Source organism: Sminthopsis crassicaudata, chromosome 3, assembly GCF_048593235.1.
Source record: "Sminthopsis crassicaudata isolate SCR6 chromosome 3, ASM4859323v1, whole genome shotgun sequence".
In the NCBI taxonomy this organism is placed as follows: Eukaryota; Metazoa; Chordata; class Mammalia; order Dasyuromorphia; family Dasyuridae; genus Sminthopsis; species Sminthopsis crassicaudata.
Window position 1 is genome coordinate 244,054,658 of NC_133619.1, and position 22,894 is coordinate 244,077,551.

The 22,894-nt window shown below is 33.1% G+C and overlaps 1 protein-coding gene across 1 annotated transcript in view; it reads left to right on the forward strand.

The window, feature by feature from the left end:
* OCA2 (OCA2 melanosomal transmembrane protein) overlaps positions 1 to 17,304 on the forward strand; it is a 654,184-nt gene extending 636,880 nt beyond the window's left edge. The window contains exon 24 of the mRNA XM_074300312.1: positions 16,488 to 17,304. Within this exon, the coding sequence (XP_074156413.1) occupies positions 16,488 to 16,575 (88 nt within the window). The 3' untranslated portion in view covers positions 16,576 to 17,304. The remainder of the gene's footprint in view (positions 1 to 16,487) is intronic.
* The last annotated feature ends 5,590 nt before the right edge of the window (positions 17,305 to 22,894 follow it).

Below are 22,894 nucleotides of genomic sequence, written 5' to 3' on the forward strand. Positions count from 1 at the left end.
TTGTTTTCTTCAGGCAATTTATGTTCTTCCTTTTCCAAGCTCTTGGTTTTTCAATCCTAACTTTCATAATTAATAATTTTCCCATGTTTCTTCTATCTCTCTTGAATATTTTTTTTGAACTCTTTCAAAAGAGCTTTGTGAGCTTGAGGGCAGTTCATATCCCACTTCAGGGTTTTATATGTAGGCATTTTGCCATTGCTGTCCTAACTTAGGTTTGTGTCTGATCTTCCCTGTCAACATAGTAGCTTTATAGGGGCAGGACTCTTTTTGCTTGTTTGTACATTTTTAAAAGTTGATCTCTGTTCCTAGGCACAAGTGAGGTTGTCCCATGCTATTGTAGTCACTGCCACAACCACCTCCTTCTTCTCTTCCTCCTCCTAGGGTACAGAGGCCTCTTATTGATTTTATCCTACACTGAGGCTAATGGTGCTTCAGGTTTTCCCATTGTTCTGGATTAGCCTGGCCTATTCCTGCCTATTATGGCAGATTTGGGGGTTCACAACTTCCCCTCTGAGGCTTCATTGGAGGTCTCACAGATGATCTGCTAAGCCAGTGGCCTTCTTAACCAGGGTAGAGTAGCCAATGTTGTACTTTGGCTAAGACCTTGAACTGGAATTCTCCAGGCTGGACCTGTACCACACTTGCATTGGACTCTATTCCCCTCTGCACAATTGAGACATACCTTTCCTATAGTCCTTTCAAGGAATTTTAAGGTGGAAAGTTATTACCCTATGATGTTTGTGGGTTCTGTTACTCTAAAATCCATCCAAAGGCTTGACCTAGTATTGATTCTGAGGGAAGCTGGGAGAGCTCAGGCAATGTTTTGGTTTCTTTCTTACATCTTGGCTTTACCCTGCAATTATAATTTCTACCAGTTTGTTACCAGTACAGTAAACATCAGCAACAGCTAGAATTTCTAAAATAGGCTTTATCTCCTGTCATCATCTTGCTATTTAATTAGATAGTTTTTGAAATTTTATTACTACAAGAAACTTCATCTACCAAAAATAGAAAAGCCTCTGTTCTAAAATTTATTATCTTAGATTATTAGGGGAGACACTGAGAAGTTTGTCCAAGGTCCCATAAACTGAATGTATCAGAAAGAAGAATTTATGATACAAGATCTCTCTCCATTATGACATTGCTGCCTTTCATCACCTTAGATAAAGTCAATTAGCACTCAGAGACTTCTCAGTCTGAAAGGAAAGACTGTTGGGCAACTGAAAACAATAAGGATTAACACCCTGTTGTGATAAGTATTTGTGATTGGAAATTCATTTGACAAGTACCAAATTGTAAAATCTCTCAATAAGCTTCCTAGATAGCTTTCAAGATAATCCTTATGATATTCAGAGAGTGTAGCATAAAATGCCTAGCCAAGTCCATGTTTTTGGCTGTATTCTCCATGTATTTCAAGAGTTCCTAGTTCTCTCTCAGGGATGCCTTTAGCAAAACCACTTGGAGTACTAATCCCCTGTTAAGTTATTTGACTTACTTGAGCCTGCTGTGATTAAAAGTATTCCTACAGTGTTGCTGTATTGATACACTATGCCAATTGCTGCTCTTTTTTCATAACCTATATTTGTGATTTGAATTTGCATGAACTGTGTTAATATTATTTTTATAATTCAGATAGTAACCAGGCAGAACTATAACTTTGGAGCCTAACTCAGCTGGCACACATTATGAGGCATGTGGGGCTTGTAGTCACATTAATATTCTACAGGTGTCTTACTTGTGGAAAAAAAAAAAAAAGACAGGAACCTTTTGGCTGATTTTTCTTTAGGGAGTGAGAAGTTTGGTTTATGCTGGTTAAATATGACAAGTATTCTTTTATCTTGGCAGTACATAGAAATAGCAATTGTTTTCTACCACTACAGCTGACTATTCAATAAGGATTTATAAAGTGCATATCATGTAGAGGATATCGTGCTAAGCACTGATGATACAAAAAAGGCAAAACATGACTTTTTATATTCTATTGAAGAAAACAACATGAAAAAAATTCAATATTCAAAAAGCTATCCATATAGATACAAGCATACAAATATATGTACATATAAGCACATGCATATATTTATATCTATATCATCTATATATATCTATATGGAGGTAATCTCAAAGAGAATGCACTAATGGAGTAAAGGAGGTGATAGAGTACAAAAGCAAGAAAGAATTTGAATTTATTTGAAGTGAGATTTGAGTGGAATCTTGAAGGAAGACAGACAAGCCAGAATCAAAGATGATTCCAGGAATGGAGGATGGTCAGTGAAAAGATATGAAATAGAGAGATGAGGCATCATGTGTATAGAACAGCACAAAGTCCAGTCAAACATAAGAACATTGGAAATATAGGGAGGATTCAGGTTATGAAGGGCTTTAAATACTAACCAAAAACTTTTATATTTGATCAATAATGAAGAGCCACTGAAATTTACCAAATAGGAGATGACAGAGAAGATAATTTTAGCAGGTAAGTGGAGGATAGATGGGAATGGGCATATATTTGAGGCAGTAAGACTAATTAGAAAATCTATTGCAATGTTCTAAACATGAGGTGACATGAGTGTGAAGTCTGGATGACAAGGAGAATGGGCTCAAGAACAATAGAGCTATGTCACAAAAATTGTCTTGATGCTTAAACTGGGGAAAGTCAAAAGAGAAAAGCAAACTATAGTCCAATTTTCCTAATGAATAGTGAAGTAAAAATATAAAGTAAAATATTAACAAGGAGATTAAAATGTTACAAAGTTCATAAACACTGACCAGGGAATTCATATAATTCCATGAATTTATATCAGGAATATATCGTTGATTCAATATTAAGAATACAATAAGTATAATTGACCATATTAACAAAAAGGGCTTATGATTATTTATAATAGGTGAAAAAATGATTTTTATAATACAAAATACTCATTCTAGTTAAAAATGCTAGAAAGAAGAGGTGTAAATAGAGTTTTCTATTAGAAATAATCACATGCTAGAGGATATTAGCTAGAGGGGATAGATGGATCAAACTATAGTTATTTTTAAAGTAAGAGAGAGTGAAGTAGCTGGAAGAAGCAGTAAAACATCTGATAGATAAATACTAAAGATTATGAAGAGAGAACACAAGATGGAGAGATCAATTAGGAAAAGATGGGATGAGATAGGATCAAAGGCATATGAAAAGAGTTTTACTTTGGTAAAGAGGAAAGAAGAGGGAGTTCTTGGCAAATTATTTTATTTTGATTAAAAATGAGATAGATCCTCAAGTAACAAAAGTTTGGGAGAAAGAATACCATAGGAGGCTTTAGGAAAGTTACAAAAGGATTAGAAAGCTGTGGTATGTGGGATAGTGAATTATTAGGTAAGTACAAAAGAATTGTCTTTTTTCAGTGAAGTACAGCAGAACCAGTTAGTCTAGTTTTACAATTTTCTCCAGCTTAGTTCAGCAGCAAAGTAATAGAAGTGAAAGTGGCAGGTCATGGAAGTAATATAGAGTTCCAATTTGTGGAAGGGTAGAAAGTAAGTAATTAAGTATTAGGAAATAGAACAGAGTTGAGCTCACCAATCAAAGGGTTGAGATAAAGAAGGGAGGTAGCTATACTAAGGACAGTGGTTTAAGAATTGAGGGCTAGGGAACAAGAAGTCACAGAAAATAAAAATAATAGAATTCAGGGAAAAGATGGAAGGATAATCATTATTAATTAAAATAATATTGATTTCATGAACATAGAAGTGAAACATTTGTGGTTGAAGGCAAGTATTGACAATTTTTTGTACAGCTAAATTGGAATAGAGGAACAAATGATAGAAATTGAGTAGATTGAGAAATTGGGAATCTAGGAAATCCCTTTGTACAAGGGCAGGAGTGGGATTAGAGAGAAACATTGTATAGCAGGTTTTGAACTCTGAAGGAAGGAAACTATCCTGATGGTAGGTAGAAAAAAAAGTCAGAAGCCTATTGAGTGATAAATACTGCTTGACCTCAAAGAAGAGATTTTTGAGTGATGTCAATAAAGTCAATAAGTGACAGTGAATAATAGAGAATTCTGACTCCCCAAACATAAGCAATACGTTTGGGAGTAAGTGAAAATGCAAGCAGTACTGGGAAAGTATTGCCAGAGATACATTATCAGAAGAATAAAAAGTTAAAAGGAGAGGCAAAATATCAACTTATAGAACTCCAGCAGTGGGAGGTTGTTGCACCTAACTTTCAGCTCATTATCATCTGCTGTTGCCTTGGCAGGGTCAGACTAAATGATTTTGTGCTGCCTTATTTGGCCCATGGGCCAGATGTTCCCCATCTCTATTCTAGGGGATGCAATAGATTTGTTCTCTTTCAGCTCAAACTCTTACATTCTTCATATTTGCTAACTGTATAGATTTTTTTTTTTCTTTTGTCAGGCATCGAAGGTCCTCCATAATTTGTACCTATTTTCCTGGTCTTATCTCACAATATATCCCATTTGCTCATATTAAATGCCTATTAAATTAAACAGCACCCCCCATGCCTACCAGTTTTGTGCTTTTACCTCTTAATGCCTTTAAAATAAGTTTTTAAAAATCCTACAAAATAAATCCCTAACTTGTGCTTATCTAACACCACTACCTGCTATACTACAGGCAACAAGGCTGCACTAGACAATCCAATCTCAGTAGCACCTATCTCTTTCTTGGCCAGTGCTCAGTCCATGTTCTGTGCTAAAAAAAAGATCACTTAAGGTAAGGGGAGAAGCAGGAGAAAAGGGGCAGAACAAATGTCTAGACTTGAATAGAATTGAACTCCATGGCCCCAATTTTTCTATTCATCCCAAAGTCTAAAAGACACAAATTCTAAATAAGAGAAATCATTCCAAGCTGCAATGGCAGCACTAGGAATGTGCAGTTAGGGGAACTAAGAGAAAGAAGAAATGGAAGAGGATATTGTGTATGGGGCATTGGAGCATGCCATGAAAGAGCACAGAATCTAGGTTGAACAGTTAGGGCCCCCAGAATCATTTGGGGCACAGATCTAGGCAGAAAATCCAAGAACTGTCCAAGATAGGAGGGGATGAGTCCCTTTGAGATCTAGTCCCCAGATATAAATATCAAAGGGGAAGAAGTCAAGAAGTGAGCAATACGGAAAATAGGTGTGTGTGTGGGGGGGAGGAAGACTGACATTGCCAAAGGACTTAGGAGAAAGAAAACTCAAGAATATAGTAGCATAATAGAAAAAGAGAGGATTAATTGAATATGCATTTTAAGATAAAAAAGCCAAAAAATAAATCTAAAATAAGTACAAAAAAGGAGATTAAAGAATTAAATGAGTAATAGATAAATTGGAAACAAAAAAGAGATAAGCTAAATACTAGGTTCTTCACGAGTAATAAAATTGATAAAATTTTTGCTCATCTCGAGCAAGGTAAAATAAAAAAAAAAAACTAGAGGAAAAAGAATAAACAAAATATTTTATGCAGTTGTATGCCAAGAAAATTGAGAACATAAAAGAATTTAAGGTATACCTTCAAAAATATAAAATTCTCAAACTGTCAGAAGACTATATAGCAAAGTGGGGTTGACAGCTCCTAGTCTTGGTGGATTTACATAATTCTATCAGACTTTTAAACAATGATTATCCATGTTTCACAAATTCAGAAATTGAGAAACTATTCCACTCTAATCCTTTTGATGAGATAACTATTTCAGAAAAAATAAGTCACAGAAAGAAAACTAAAGGCTAATGTTATGCAACAAAATTCTGCAAGCAGACCACAGAGATTTATTGAAGGAATCATTTGTCAAATGAAACCATTTCACCTAGTGAGTTTTATATCAGAGATGGTTCAACATTTGGAAAATTTTCAACATAATTCATCATATTAAAATCATATTATTATCTCAATAGAATCACAAAAAGTGTTTGATAAATTATAGAATTTATTTATGCTGAAAATTCTACAAAGCATAGGCATACAAGGACCTCTATTTTTTAATTCCATAAAAAGCATTGATGTAAAACCAAAAGCACATATCATATTTGATGGGGATACACTAAAATATGGGATAAAAGTAAGTATGCTCACTGTGGAAATGCTAGCACAGTAATGAGACCAAAAAGAAGCCAAAAGCCTCACTGTAGGAAAAAAGGAGATAGAGCTATCTCTATTTGCTGATTATATGGTGGTATATGTCAAAATTCTAAGGAATTGACAAAGATGTTAGTTGAGACAGTAGCTTCTATAAATTTCCATTCTACTAAATAAACTCTGAAAAACTGACAGCATTTCAGATAATAATAACAAAACCTAACAAGTAAAAATAAGCAGGGAAATTCCATTTCAGAACAAAATGCATAAATTATCTGGTAAATAAATAAATAGCCTACAAAATAAATAATTTACTAAAACCCCGAGAAGCCTTGGATTGATTCAGATTACAATGTGTTCCTTAAATAGCTAGAGGAATATTCAGTGCCCATGATAAATCATATCATATAATGAAATTGACAAAGAAAAGTTAATTTTCACTTTTAGCTATGCCAAATTAATATGGGGATACTTTGTGAAACTTGATAAAATAATAGCAAAATTCATGAAGAAAAGCAAGACATTTAGAATATCAAGGAAAATGATGAAAAGAAGTAGGAATAAAGAGGGGAACAGTATTTCTATTCATATCCTTTGACCTTTTATCAATTGGAGAATAGCTTGAATTCTTATAAATTTCAGTTATCTTTCTCTATATTTTCAAAATGTGGCCTTTTTAAGAACTCTTGAATGTAAAAAATATTTTCCCAGTTTATTGCTTTCCTTCTAATCATGTCTGCTTTAGTTTTGTTTGTATAAAACCTTTTTAACTTAATATAATCAAAATTATCTATTTTGTGTTCAATAATGATCTCTAGTTCTTCTTTGGTCACAAATTCTTTCCTTCCCCAAAGATCTGAGAGGTAAACTATCCTATGTTATTCTAATTTGCTAAGGAACAGTACTTCTAGATCTCAAATTATATAATAAAGCAGTAGTTAAAATAATCTAGTATTGGTTTAAAAACTGGAAAGATAAATCAGTAGGATGGACAAGACAAGAAAGAATCAGGGAAAAAAGGAATTCAGTAACCCACTTAAGATGAAAAACAAATTACCTTGGTAGGGGGGATAGAACCTTATTTAATAAAAATTGCTAGGAAAACTGGAAGTATTAGAATTAAGCATCAACTAATACCTTATATCATATTCTACAACACATTCTAAATGGATATGCAACTTTAGTAATAAAGCTCGAACTATAAGAAAATTAAAAGAAAAACCTATCATATACTTCTTATTATGGGTAGAGATGTATTCTTAACCACACAAGAGACAGAGATAATTACAAAAAATAAAATAGATAATTTTGATTACATAAAATTGAAAAGTTTCTCCAAAAACAAAATTAATGCACTTAGAAAAATTTTTGTATCTAACTTCTTTATTAGGAATTTGGCATCCAAGATATTTTTTCCTGGGTAATTTGACCATTTTATTTATAATGATAGAATTTTAATAAAAGAATGGTTATTTGATTTCTCTTAGACCAAAGACAATTGTGGAAGTAGATTCAAGGCTAATATGAACTTTTTAAAGAGAGTGTCCCTCAGGATGCAATCAACTCTGGTTAACAATTAATGAGAGAATGAATGTTAAAATGAGGGGCTGGACCCGAACTTTGATTATACCATGCAATCTTTTATTTTTTATGAGCTAAATATTAAATTTATAATATATTATATAGTACATATAATATATGACATATATAATATAAAAAGTGAACTAAATACAAAATGAGAAAACACAAAATAGAAAAAACAAAAACAAAACAAAATATTGTCATTTCCCAGTAGACCATCAGAAAGGATTCAAAATATATAACAATAAATTTCCATTTAACAAAAGCAAATGCAATAATAGAAGAAAATATATTCATGAGTATACGTCTTTTCTTTGCTTTGTTGTAGGTTATTATTTTGTTCTCTGCTGAGCATTTTTATTTTATTCTTTTCCCCCTCTTTAATCCCCCCTCAACTCCTTCTTATAAAGTTAAAAAGGATATATAGAGATATATACATACACATATAGAGATATATACATGCACATTCATAGACTCCCCCCACCCTCGACTTATACACACATATATTATTTTTTTATCCCTGCTGACTTTTTGCTTTAATTCTACTCTTTAACTTGTTCCTCACCCATGGATCCCTCCTTTGTCTTCTTTCCCCATCTTTTGCTTCTCTGTCAGACCATCCTTCCTCCCTTATTTCTTTATAAATTTTGGAGTGCGCTATGTCCTTCATGGTATATATGTAATGTTGCCTATTTAACCCATTCTATGAGCCCTCCTTCACCCCCTAATGCCTCTATGTCTATTCTTTTTCTGCACTTCATTTATATAACAAAATTACCATTTTTACCTTATTGTGCCCCAACCTTTATTTTGAACTGTCCTATTGATGATGTCATTCTTAAACATATAGTATACATTTTATGTGTTAAAAAACAATTTGTCCATGTTAAATTACTTGAAATTGATCTTTGATATTGACTCTTATAGGTTATATTTTGTTTTGAGTTTGGGTTTGGTTGATAGAAAGTTCTGAAAATCTGCAAGTGCATTGAATGTGCACTCTTTTTCATTCAACATTATTGATAATTTTTCTGGATATGATCATTTTTGGCCTTAGGACTAATTATTTTGATTGCCAGTAGATATGGAGGATCTGCAGTTTTTTATTGTGGCGGCTGAAAAGTCCCATACAATTCTAATTATAACACCAGTATATTTGAATTTTTTTCTTGTGAAATTTTCTCTTTGATTTGGGGTTTTGAAATTTGACAATAACATTTCTATGTGTTTTCCACGAAAAAAAAAATCTCATTGAGGTGGTAATCAGGGGATTTCTACTTTCTCCTCATGTTCTATCACTCTAAGACAATTTTCTTGGATTATTTTTGCATTATTGTGTCAGGGTTCTTTTTTTGATCACAACTTTGAGGTAGTCCAATTTTTATTATATATTTTTTTCTTTTTGATCTGCTCTCCAGATGGTATTTTTTTTTCAAATGTTTCACATTCTGTTCTTTTTTCATTCTTTATAATCTGTTTTGTTATTTCTTAGTCTCTCACATTTCATTGACTTCCAATTCTAATTTTCAAAGCATTATTTTCATCTTTGAGGCTTGGTATCTCCTTTTCTAGTTGGTTAATTTTTTTCATAATCTTATTTTTCTTGGATAGTTTTTATTTTTATTGGTTTTTGGTTTTTCCTCAGTCTCCCATTTAATTTTTAAATTAATTTTTTGTTCATCTATAAATTCTTTCTAGGCAGGGAACCATTTCATGTTGTTCTTTGGGGTAGAAGTTTTTTGTGTTTTGTATTTTTTTTTCTTCAGTGTCCTCCTCAGAAGATTAATCCTGATCTTCTCTATTCCCATAGTAAGTTTCTATGATTGAGTCTTCTTTGCTAGTTCATTTTTTAAAAATAATAAATATTAATGTAAGCACTTCTCATTGTAGCATGGGGAGATGGTGTTTCTAGCTTCACTTTAGCTCTCCCCTATGAGCCACAAATTAGGAGCTCCTTCATCCTGCAAATGTCTACAGCCAGCAGCATCCCTGCTCAAGTGCCTCTGAACTCACTGGGTTCTTGTTCCTTCTTGTTTTGTTTTGAAGTACAGCTGGCCTAGACATTCTTAATAAGTTGAGGTACACTTAGTGTTTTTGGATTCATTCCTAGGACTTTACTCACAGTTCAGGAGATTAAAGATGAAAATCCCTGTGGGGCCTGTTGAGTCTCCAGCCAAACCCAGCTAGCTACAGAGGTCTCCATTTACTGTTTCTGTGGAGCTAGCTTGCAGGTGTTTACACTTCACACTGGTTAATCCCAGGCCTCTGGTCTTTCTTCAGATCTTCTTGGGTTGTCCCAGGAGAACTCCAGTTCTGTCTCAAGTTTTCTTGATATTTTTCATTGTTCTAGGATCACATTGAGGTGCAAATTTATTCTTTATGTGGGAGAAATCTGGAAAACTTGCAATTTACTGACCTACTCTGCTATCTTCCCAGAATCCTCTTGCCTGGTGTTTCTTAACCAAAAGTAAAAAAACAAAAACAAAAACAAAAACAAAACACAAAAAAACCCCAGCAACTTGTTCACTAGACTGTGCTTAGTGATGCATATAAACTACTTTTTTTTTTACATTTTTTAAAGAATGAAGGTTTTAGATTTACCCACAAAGAGTAATATTATAAGGAAATTGGAAGAACTAAGGGTAGTCTACCTCTTAGATCTGTGGAGAAGGAAGGAATTTGTGGCCAAAGAAGAATTAGAGTACATTATGGAATACAAAATGGGCAATTATGATTATATTGTTAAGTAAGTTTTTGTACAAACAAAATTAATGCTGATAAGATTTGAAAGGAAATAATAAAATGGGAAAAAATTTTTTTACAGTCAAGGCTTCTGAGAAAGGATAGAGAACAGAGTCAAATTTATAAGAATCCAAGCCATTCTCCAATTGATAAATGGTCAAAGATATGAACAATTTTTAAGATGAAGAAATTAAAACCATTTCTAGTCATTTGAAAAAATGCTCTAAATCATTATTTATTAGAGAAATGCAAATTAAAGCAACTCAAGTACCACTTCACACTTCTAAATTGGCTAAAATGACAGGAAAAGATTATGATGAATATTGGAGGGAATGTGAGAAAACTGAGAAACTAATACATTGTTGGTGGAGTTGTAAACTGATCTAACCATTCTGGAGAGAAATTTGGAATTATGCCTAAAGAGCTATGAAACTGTGCATACCCTTTGATCTAGCTGGTCTCTACTGGGTCTGTATCCCAAAGAGATCATAAAAAAAGGGAAATGGACCAACGTGTACAAAAATATTTGCAGTAGCCCTTTTTGTAGTGGCAAGGAACTAGAAACTGAGTGGTTCCCCATCTGTTAGAGAATGGCTGAATAAATCAAGATATATAATCTTATGGAATATTATTGTTTTTTAATAAATGATGAGCATGATGATTTCAGAGAGGCATGGAGAGAGTTACATGAATTAATGTGAAGTGAAGTGAGTAGAACCAGGAGAACATTGTACACAGCAACAGCAATACTATATGATGGTCAATTCTGGTTATTTTTAACTACTTATATATCCTAAGATTTAAGCAGGGATAATTATGATTTGACCATAATGACAAAAAAAGAATAGCCTGATTTTTATTAAAAACTGGAATATTGATGTATTGTTATATCAGAGGCACTCACTGTGTAGAATTTGAATATGATCATATCTTTGTTGAAAACCTAAACTTCAGCATGCCTTGACTGTTGACTGCAAAGAGTTGTCTCACAAATCAAGTTTGTCATCTCCTGTTCCTTGGAGAAAAATAAGTAGAAAGCCTGAATGACAAAGTTTATTCCCTACTTCAAAGAATACCCAACACTACAGAGTAATGTTTCACTGATCCACCTTCCAGCTGAGTTCCCTAAACCCCTAATGAAAGGCAGCAGCTGTCAGAGCTGTTGCAATGAGGTTCGCCTACCCTGTAGTATAAACTGGCAGAACAAAGCATTTTGCAGGAAGTGAAAATGTCATTATTAACATATATATATATATATATATATATATATATATATATATATATATATATATATATATATATATATATATATATATATATATATATACTTTGTTGTTGTTGTTTTTCTCATAGTGATATAGTGATCTCTTTTCAAAGAGTTTATACTTATTTATGTCTTGTTTACATTACCTCATAAAGTTCCATTTCCTATCACTAAGCCTTTGCAAAGGAAGAATTCAGTCACTCCTTACCTCCATCTCTTGAATCTTTAGTTTCCTTTAAAACTCAGCTCAAATGCTAAGGCTTTTCTTGGTTTCCCAAAATGCTAATTCTCTTCTCCCTCATTAATGACTTTGTATATATTTTGAATGTATATTTTATATATTCACATAATATATATCTGTATGTATGTATACTCATATATACACTTTGTATAGTTAAAAACCCTGAAATTGCAAGACTTGTTTTGTCAAATTAACTAGTATGTAATAACTTACTTTTATCATGAATAATTTAAGATTTTAAAGCTTTTAAATATAAAATCTAAATGTGCTTTATAGAATGTGAGCTTCTTGAAAATTAGAATTATTTTGGTTTTTCTTTGTTTCTCTGGAGCTTAGCACATAGTAGGTACTTCATAATACTTGTCAACTTATTTCTGTTTTCAGCATTTTTGGACAATTAAAAAGGGCCAGAAATTATTCCATATCTACACAGAAGAAAAATGATGCTGAGCACTTAAGTAGTTTCTTGTAATGAGTAAACCAACACCCTTTCATTCAAAGAAACCAAATTCTTTTTCTTTAAGATACTTCCTAACATTCTTCTTTCTGTAAAACAATCATCTAACTCACGAAAATGCTTAATGCAGAATCATTAGGCTGTAGGAATTATTTTTAGTTTAATTTTTTAAAAAACTGAACCCCCCATCTCTCTCTCTCTCCAGTTGGAAATTGAGGAGCTACTCAAAGGCTTGCTCTTCCTACTTTCATGAATGCTTTTAGCTGCTCTGTTTCCAACCTGACTAAATATATCTTTCCATACTCATCCTGATGGCTCCTTTCTGCTGGAGGTTCATCATGTTGATGCCAAATTTAATGTAGTCACCCAATCAGCATAGATCACTATAACTCAGTCTGTATGTGTTTAAATCCTATCTTTGTAGCAATAGCTTCTGCTTTGGCTGAGTAGAAGGCTCTCATGTCAGTCAATTCGCATTTCCATTTCAGGAGCATCATTTTTGTTGTTTTTGTTTTTTGGAGAACATTCATTTTAATAAGTTTGGTGATAGTCCTCTGGTAGAGATTGTTCTTATTTACTTTGTTTTCAACACTTTGGCAACAACTTCTCCACATAATAATAGGATTTTGGAGTGAGGCCATCTATCAAATAATAGCTTCTGGAAAGCTGATCTCAGGAAATGCTGGTTTTTATTGTGGAGTTTTCTTGTATCTGAAAGACTAAAATTGAGCTATACCTCCTGGGTTATTCATTCACAGTGTGGCTAATACTCATCAGGTACTGAGCATTTACAAATATATATCATTGAAAGTCTTCCAATGATGTCTTAAATTCCACCAAAACCTTTTGGAAATGACCTTAGAAATTATAATGTCCAACCCTAAGATTTTTACAGTTTAAGAAAATGAGACTCCAAAAAATGAAGAAATTATTTGTCTAAAGTTTCACAACTAGTAAGTAAACAGCCATTTCTCTAGCTCTAAATCCATTCCTTCTACTGTTATCATGCTGCCTGTTAAAATCCAGGCAAGGATTAGATCGGGTTTGATGAAGCACTTGACCTCTAGGTATGGACACAAATAGTTATTGTACTGAAATATAAAGGATCTGATCCTCAAGGGAGCAGCACAAGAATATATAGTAAGCATAGTTTCTTATAATCTTTCTAGTGACTTGAAGGGACCTAGGCCTAGTTTGCTAGCAAATGTTTAACAACCAACTTTCCAAAAATAAATATATACAAGACATACTTTAAAGTATAAATTTCATTATTAATTAATTTTTTTCTCCATCACTTTCCTAAGCCAAGATAATCAACAAAGCAGTAAATTAAGCCTCAATTTGTAATATTTGCCAATTTCTGAAATGTAAACACTGAAAATTTAACAATAATTTCTGGAGAGTCAGTTTGTGCTGGACCTATGGATTTAATCAGTTTAAGACATGAAAAAAAATCTTTTTCTTAGGGTGATAGTTCTTAAAAGGATCCAGTCATTCCTTCTATCATTTCCTTTGGGAATAGTCTTTAATGTCTTAAGCTAGCAACTTTTGGTTGTGTTATTGGCCAGTCATTCAATTCTATCTGACTTTTCATGACCCTATGGATCATGGCACACATTGCAGTCCAGAGAACTTTCTTGGCAAATATACTGGAATCGATTGTCATTTTCTTCACTAATGGAGTAAGGCAAATAGAGGTTAAATGTTTTGCTCAGAATCAAACAGCTAGTGTTTGAGGCTGGGTTTGAACCTAGGCCTTCTTGACTCCAGGACCACTACTCAATGCATTAAGTCCTTAACCCCTTCATAATCTAACTTAATTGACAGCCTACCACAAATCCTGAAAGATTCAAGGAAGTGTTTTAGGGACAAATATTTGAGGTGTTATACAGTGGTGGTAAACAGGGGAGTGTGTATCATTGAGAAATGAAATGAAACAAAAAGAATTACAATTAATCATAATTATTAATCATACATCCAATATATAACATACAGTATAATAGAATGCATTCTCAAGCAGATTGGCTTTAGAGGTTTCCCTAAAAGAAAGACTGTCATTTTTATGGTGAGAGGAAGGAGATCTTCCCATCCCTACACCTCACACACTTTTTAAATAAAAATTTTATCAGTGCACCTCAGAATTTAAACTTGCACCACAAGTTCAGAGAATTGTTCTTATTTTACCATAGTTACTTGGCTGCCCAGATTTATTGATATCAAGCAAAATGAGATTCAGTAGCTCTTTAATAATGGTGACATCCTACATAGTCCCAATACTATCAGATGGCTATATGGTAACAGAAAAGACAGTAATGATATCTCATCATTGAGAATGACCTTGAGGTTTAGCAAGAGACTCTAATGAGAGGACCAGAAATGATTTTTTTTGCATATACCTTCTGACATTATTATTGTTATCATTTGCATTCTATTTCTGATTACTCTTATTACAAACAGATTGACCAACCTCAAAATACTGATTTGGTGTTCTTAATTCTATTCTAATAAACTGTAAAAATTGGAAATTTTGTTCAAGATCTATGGGGTGACTTTCTGACCATTTTTCTTGGAATTACCAAGTCAGGTCCAGAATCCAAGAAGCTGCTACACAGCTATTGCTGTTTCCCTGTTTAATTATAGCATTGTGTGAAAGGACTTACTGCAGCTTTTGTGAATAGCTACTCCCAAACACTTTGGCTAGGGAAGAAGGCATATAATCATCATCATCATTATTATTATTTCCCATTAGACATTTGCAGCTGAATATATTTTTAAAAGAGCCATTGGAAAGGGAAAATTGAAACCCTTGCTGAGCTCTCCTTCAGCAATGACGCTATACCAAATAACAAACTCACAGCAAAAGATGACAAATTTAATGGGATTTTGTTTGTATTTCTAAGTTAAGAGAGAAACTAGTAAAAACCCAGGATCATTTGAAACTACTCCATTGGGCATGTGAACGTGTAAAGACAGGCAGAAAAGGGCCCCTTTTGAAAAGTTTTGCTTATGAATCTTGGGATTTTATCTTGCATCTTTTGCAGTTCAAGAACTATCCTTGTTTGGAGTATTGTCTTGGTTGCTGAGATATATTGTTAGCAGGTCCAGTAGCTCTTTAATCACTGTAATTTTTTCAAAGCTATTGTTTGGTTATGGCTATCACAGAATCACATGAAATATCAGTTAACTTTTCTCATTTCTTCCTTCTATAAGTTGCAGAAATCAAGGCCAGAGAAAAGTGACTTAACAAGGTCTTAGCAACTATCTAGTAAATAGTAGACTAAACTTGAACCAAAGTTGGATTCCAAGTCTAAAACAAGAATATATTGCTTTCTGCTCCTATCACCACTTCCAAAGAAGCTTGCAAATTCATTTAGATTAGCAATACTGTTAATTCATTTACCTTAATGTTTAAAAAATCCATACTTCTTACATGGTTTATCACTTAAATTATCTGAAATTAGTTGATTTGGGTAAAATTATGGTGAACAATCTTCTAAGTTAAAATGACTTTTCATTAGAAAATGTAGTTAGGACCAAAGGCAATAATTTTTAAATGCTTATCCCATTATAGGTTATAGCAGCATGATTCTATCCTAATCCAATATGATCAGTTCTTCTAGAATTATGAATGAAATTGAAATAATTTCTAGCTAACACACCTCTCATCCAGATATTTCATCTTTAATTTATGCATTTAGTTTACTCTATCATTGCTTGCCATGGTGAAAATACAGATACAATGAATTTCATGCCAATGATTTCTATTTCTTTCATAATAATTGGACTATGTTTTATCCTACCAACTTTTCAACATCATGGTTGATTATTTTTGAACCTATGTGATCCATTGCATAATTCAAATCATATATATACATACATGCTTCTTTGTCATTCTTGATAGGAGCTATCCAACATTTCTTTTAGGCATCATTGGAATTTGGATAAGTAGGCATTTTTACTTTTTAAAATAATTGATTTTGAGTATATAATTCTCTCCTTTTGTAGCAATTAAAATGAGAAAAAAACTTTGAAGAATGCATGTCTAATGTTAATTTTAAAAGGTTAAGTTATTTTGTCCATACAAAGTAGGCTTGTGAGAGTCACATATTTACAGTTTTTTCTTAATTGATTTTTTTCTTTAAATTTCAGATTGGGCTTCCCTATGATGCTTGTCTCCTGCACAATTGGAATGTGTTATCTGCTTGTTGCTCACGTAGTATTGGGCTGGAATTCCTAAGTAATTTATCTTTTGAAGACCAGTAGGAATCTGATCCACCAACCAACATCAATTATATGAGGAAACCATTTGGAGATCTAAAAAGGGATTTAACAGATACACCATAAAAGCTTATGCAATGACTAGCAGGCCCTATGTTGCTTGATGTCTTTCTACTCTGTAACCCTTTAGGCAAAGATTGAGTGTAAAATAACTGATGGCCAAATAGTGTATCATTTTTGTTGTGCCATCCCTCTGGAAACAAATAAAGTGAATTAACTGTCCCTTTTTCAGAGCCAACAACACAAAGGAATATGTACATATATGTGTGTGTGTGTGTCTATACATATATGTACACACACAAATATATATATAAAATGTCTTAAATCATGTTTTTGAGCTCTGTGATTAAAACTACAAATGAAAAACAAAAACAAAATTCAAATGGCTTACCTTTATTCTAGCAAATATTTTCTCTTGAAATCTTGTTTGTCATATATTTACTTTTTCATTCTAAAGTATCCAGTATTCAAAGCATATATACTATTATCATAAGTTTTCTGTTTAGATGGTATCTAAATGACATCATCTTTAGATGGTAATGTTATGTATGTTGCATAAATAAATGATTCCTTTCCCCAAAAAGACATGTTTGGGTTGATTCCTTAATTCCTTGCTTAACTGGTATATTAAATGATGACAGTTTCTGCTTTATTTGTCCCCATTTTTGTTTTGTTTTGTTTTTCTTTCTGAAGAAAATTTTAAGTCACTGATTATTTTCCTGGAAGCTGGAAGATTGTAGACTATGTCTTACAGGTCATAATCATTATCAGCTTCTTTTTGGGGGAATAATTTAAATGTTTTAACAAATTAAAGTATTGAATGTAAAAAGAATCCAATGTGTTATTTTGCTTGACAAAATAAATGATGAAGGGGGTCAATATTTTCGACTTTGATCTTATCTCAGCCTTAAGTAAGACAATAGTTAATGCCTATTGGATACCCATTATGCAGAAAACCTAGGCCTGGATGCTAGAATTCTCATTAAGAAAAGACAGAGGCCTTTTTTATCTATTACAAAGAAAAAAACTATCACTTGTTTTTCTTTAGTTGTTCCATAATTAGACTTTATATGAGCTGCTTCTTTTAGCTTTCAGTCATTTTAACAAATAATGCTTTGAAATAAAGGGGAGAAAAATTTATTTTTCATTTCACTTATAAGCTATACCTAATGTACTCCCACAATTCTAATATCTCTGGGTCACTGAGAATTGGAAAACAAGAGAATGTAAATCTTTTCCTGAAGATCCTAGGTGAGGGTGACCTTTCCAAACTATGAAATATTCACTTGTAATATAAAATACATTATGCTAGCGTTGTAAAATAACATCTATCCTATTCTTGGGGAGAAACAAATTATCAAAGCCTTTCATGTAGTCTGGCCAAAACATCTTTGGAGAATATCATATTCAACTTTGGTTAATGCATCATGGCAAGGCATCATTGTCAAATCCTTCTATGGAAACAATTCTCTAGTTTTATATGAAAAGAGTTATAATTTCTAAGATTTATTATCTCAGCCAGGCTGTTTAACAGCTTTATCAACTTAAGTAAGACTCTGAGGATGAGAAGAGCATTTTAAATGAGAGAGATAGTAAATAGTTATAAGGAGGACATGCACATGAAATGTGAAAAATGTGGGGAAATATGACAATAAAATCTCTTCATATTTATAGATGATTATGTAATTTACCCAGCAATTTATATACGTCTCAATTTATTTAAAGAACTCTACTTGGAATGTAGAATGGACATATTCATGCCCATTTTACATATAAGAAAATATTAGCTTTGAAAGGTTAAAAATCCAGATCCCAAGATTCCAAATTCTGTGTTTATGTTCCAATATTGGGTTACCTCCCAAATGATTGCCATTTCTTTCTCCCTCTCTCCTACTTCTTTCCCTCCCACAAAACTGTGAAGAAACTATTTTAAATTATACATGTACAACCATTTAAATCTTGTTCCAACATTAGCCATATTATAAAAGAAGAATCAGAACAAAAAAGAAAAAACCATGAAAAAGAAAAAAAAAAAGAAAATAATAAGTTCTGTAATAAGATTACATAGTTCTTTCTCTGAATGTAGATATCATTCTATATTGTGAGTTTTTTGGTAATCTTAGATCTTAGATCACTATTGCTGAGAAGAGCAAAATCTACAAAAATTGATCATCATGTAATGTTGTTGTTACTGTGTACAATGTTCTTTTGGATCTATTCACTTTACTCAGCATCAGTTCATGTAAGTCTTTCTAGGTTTTCCTGAAATCTGCCTGCTTATTGTTTCTTACAGAACAATAATATTCCATTACTTTCATATACCACAATTTTTTCAGCCATTTTTCAATTGATGGACATCTTCTTAATTTGTAATGTTTTGCTACCACAAAGAAAACTGCTGTATACATTTTTATACATATGGGTTCTTTTCCCGATTACATGATCTCTTTGGAATAAAGATATTTAGAGTAAGGATGAATCAACATCAAAAGATATGCACAGGAAGGATTGGAGGGGTGGGTGGAGGCAACATGGCAGAGTGAAGCCAGGAAGCTGCTCGAGTTCTCCCAGTTTCCTTTGAAAACCACAAGAAACCAAGTCTCTGACAGAGTCTGATGGAAAGAAATCACTTTCTACCTTGAGAGATTAGAAGGATTTCAAGTAAGATCAGTCTCCCTGGGGTGAAAAGGATCTTCAGTCCAGCTCAGACAGACTCTGGGAAAGCTAGTGAAAGGGGCTTAATCACAGCAATAAATAATTAAGTCGCTCAGTCCTGGCTCAGTAAAGAAGCACAGCATGGGAGGCAGCTTCCCATCCCAGGTCAGAAGGCAAACTCTGGAAAACCAAGCTGTTTCATGAATGGAGGAGGCAAAGCTATGCCTGCAAACAAGGGGGCACTGTGCTCAAAGCTAGGGCTCAGAGCTGCACAGGAAGCTTGGGACAGCATTCCCTTTACCTCAAAAGTAAAAAAAAAAAAAAAAAAAAAAAAAAAAAAAAAAAAAAAAAGGAAATATCAAAAGAAAAGAAAAGAAAATGAGCAAGAAACAGAAATGAATCTTGATCAGAGAAAGTTAGAGGAGAGAGGGCAGAGCAAAACATAAATCAGAAGAGGACAAAATGTCCACAGAAGAAATCTCTAAGGATGATAAAAATTGGTCTAAAGTCAAGAGCCTTATTGGAAATGCTCATAAAGAACTTCAAAAGGCAAATAAGAGAGGTAGAAGAAAAATGAGAAAGGAAATGAGAGGTATGCATGAGAGAGTCAACAGTTTAGAAAAAGAAGGAAAAACAGAGAAAGAAAATTACTATTCTCCATAATGAATATTGATGCAAAAATTTTAAGTGAAATATTAGCAAAAAGATTCCATCAGCTTATCAGTAGGATCATACACTATGACCAAATGGGATTTATACGAGGAATGTAGGATTGGTTTGTTAGCAGGAAAATTATTGCCATAATCAACCATATCAAAAACAAAACCAACAGAAATCATATGATAATCTCAATAGATGCAGAAAAAGCTTTAGACAAAATACAACACCCATTTCTATTAAAAACACTAGAGATCATAGGAAAAATGGAGCATATCTTAAAATAATCAGTACCTGTCTAAAACCTACAGAAAGCATTATCTGTAGTTGAGAGAAGCTGGACACATTCCAGTAAGATAATCGATGAAACAAGGATGCCTATTATCACTATTATAATTTTACAATGTACAAGAAATGTTGGCTTTAGCAATAAAAAAAGAAAAAAAAAAGTTAAAGGAATTAGAATAGACAATGAGGAAATAAAACTATCATTCTGCAGATGATATATTTAGAGAATCCTAAAAAATCATCCAAAAATCTACTGGAAAAAATTCACAGATTTAGCAAAATTGTAGAATATAAAATAAAACCACACAAATTATCAGTATTTTTATATATTACTGACAAAGAACATCAGCAAGAGATAGAGAAAATTCCATTTAAATTATTGTAGAATTTTTACAGTTAAAGGTTCTGATAAAGGCCTCATTTCCAAAATACATAGAGAATTGACTCTAATGTATAAGAAATCAATCCATTCTCCAATTGATAAATGGTCAAAGGATATGAATAGCCAATTTTCAGATGATTAAATTGAAACTATTTCCACTCATATGAAAGAGTGTTCCAAATCACTATTGATCAGAGGAATGCAAATTAAAAGAACTCTGAGACACCACTACATACCTGTCAGATTGGCTAAGATGACAGGAAAAAATTGTGATGAATGTTGGAGGATATGCGGGAAAACTGGGACAATGATGCATTGCTGGTGGAGTTGTGAAGGAATACAACCATTCTGGAGAGCAATCTGGAATTATGCCCAAAAAGTTATCAAGCTGTGCATAGCCTTTGATCCATCAGTGTTATTACTGGGCTTATATCCCAAAGAGATATTAAAGAAGGAAAAGGGACCTGTGTGTGCCAAAATGTTTGTGGCAGCCTTGTTTGTACTGGCTAGAAACTGGAAAATGAATGGATGCCCATCAATTGGAGAATGGTTGGGTAAATTGTGGTATATGAATGTTATGAAATATTATATATTGCTCTGTAAGAAATGACCAGCAAGATGAATACAGAGAGGCTTGGAGAGACTTACACGAACTGATGCTGAGTGAAATGAGCAGAACCAGGAGATCATTATACTCTTCAACAATAATACTGTGTGAAGATGTATTCTGATCGAAGTGGATATCTTTGACAAAGAGAAGATTTAATTCAGTTCCAATAGATCAATGATGGACAGAATCAGCTACACCCAGAGAAGGAACAGTGGGAAATGGGTGTGAACTATTTGCATTTTTGTTTTTCTTCCCAGGTTATTTTTACCTTCTGAATGCAATACTCTGTGCAAAAAGAGAACTGTTGGGTTCTGCACACATAAATTGTGTTTAAGATATACAATAACATATTTAACATGTATAAGACTGCCTGCCATCTAGGGGAGGGGGTGGAGGGAGGGAAGGGAAAAGTCAGAACAGAAATGAGTGCAAGGGATAATGTTGTAAAAAATTATCCATGCATATGTTTTGTCAATAAAAAGTTATAATAATATAAAAAATAAAGTATAATTATTGTAGACTAGTGTTCTCAGTGATTTTCTGAAGGTCTTCCTTTCAGTAGATTAATCACCACATGAGTAGCCAGGTGTTAAAGTCCAAATCCTTTATTATCTCTTTCAAAGTTTTGTCTCCCTTCCTGGGGCCCAGTTAGCTTTCTTAAAGGCCTTCCAGAGTCTTGGTTTCAGTGAAGAAAATGCAGGAGGACAGACCTGCCATCAGAGGCTGTGAGATGGGATGAATGAATCTGAGTCCAAGGTCTTGTGCTTCAGCCTCCAGTCTGTTTGTCTTCCTTAGCTCTGAATCTGGTTGAGGCTCCCATCTTATATGCTCTACACTAAGTATAAACCAAACATTATATCACTGGGAAATTATTATTTGTTGTAAGATTAAATCAATTATACTGAACTTAGAGAACTATTAATCACCATGTTAAACTAGATAATCATTGTCTCATCAATTCCACTGAATTACCACCTTGTAAGAATCCTTTTTTTTTTTTTTCAGTACAGAGTTCTGGCCCAGACAAAATAAAAGATTTGGGGGCCTACCTGTCAAGACAAACCCAAGAACTATATGAACACAATTTCAAAACACTTCTCACATAAATAAAATCAGATCTAAACTACTGAAAATATCAATTGTTCATGGCCAGGCCAAGCTAATATAATAAAAATGACAATTCTGTCTAAATTGATCTACTTGTTTAGTGCCATACCAATCAAACTGCCAAAAATTATTTTAAAGAACTAGAAAAGATAATGAACAAAATTCATCTGGAAGGACAAAAGGTCAAGAATATCAAGGAATTAATGAAGAAAAATACAAAGGATGATGGCTTAGCAGTACCAAACTTAAAACTATATTATAAAGCAGCAGTAATCAAAATCATTTGGAACTGGCTAAGAAATACAGTGATGGATCAGGATACACACAGTAAAATAATCAAGGCCTATAAGCAAGCCAATATTTGATAAACCATCAAATAACTTCTGGAATAATAATTCATGAATAATAACTCACTCTTCGACAAAAATTTCTGGGAAAATTAAACAATAATATATCAGGAAACCGCATAGACCTATATCTCACACCCCATACCAACATAAGGTAAAATCAATATATGACTCAGTCATAAAGGATGATACCTAAACAAATTAGGAGAGCAATGAACTAGAGAACATTATG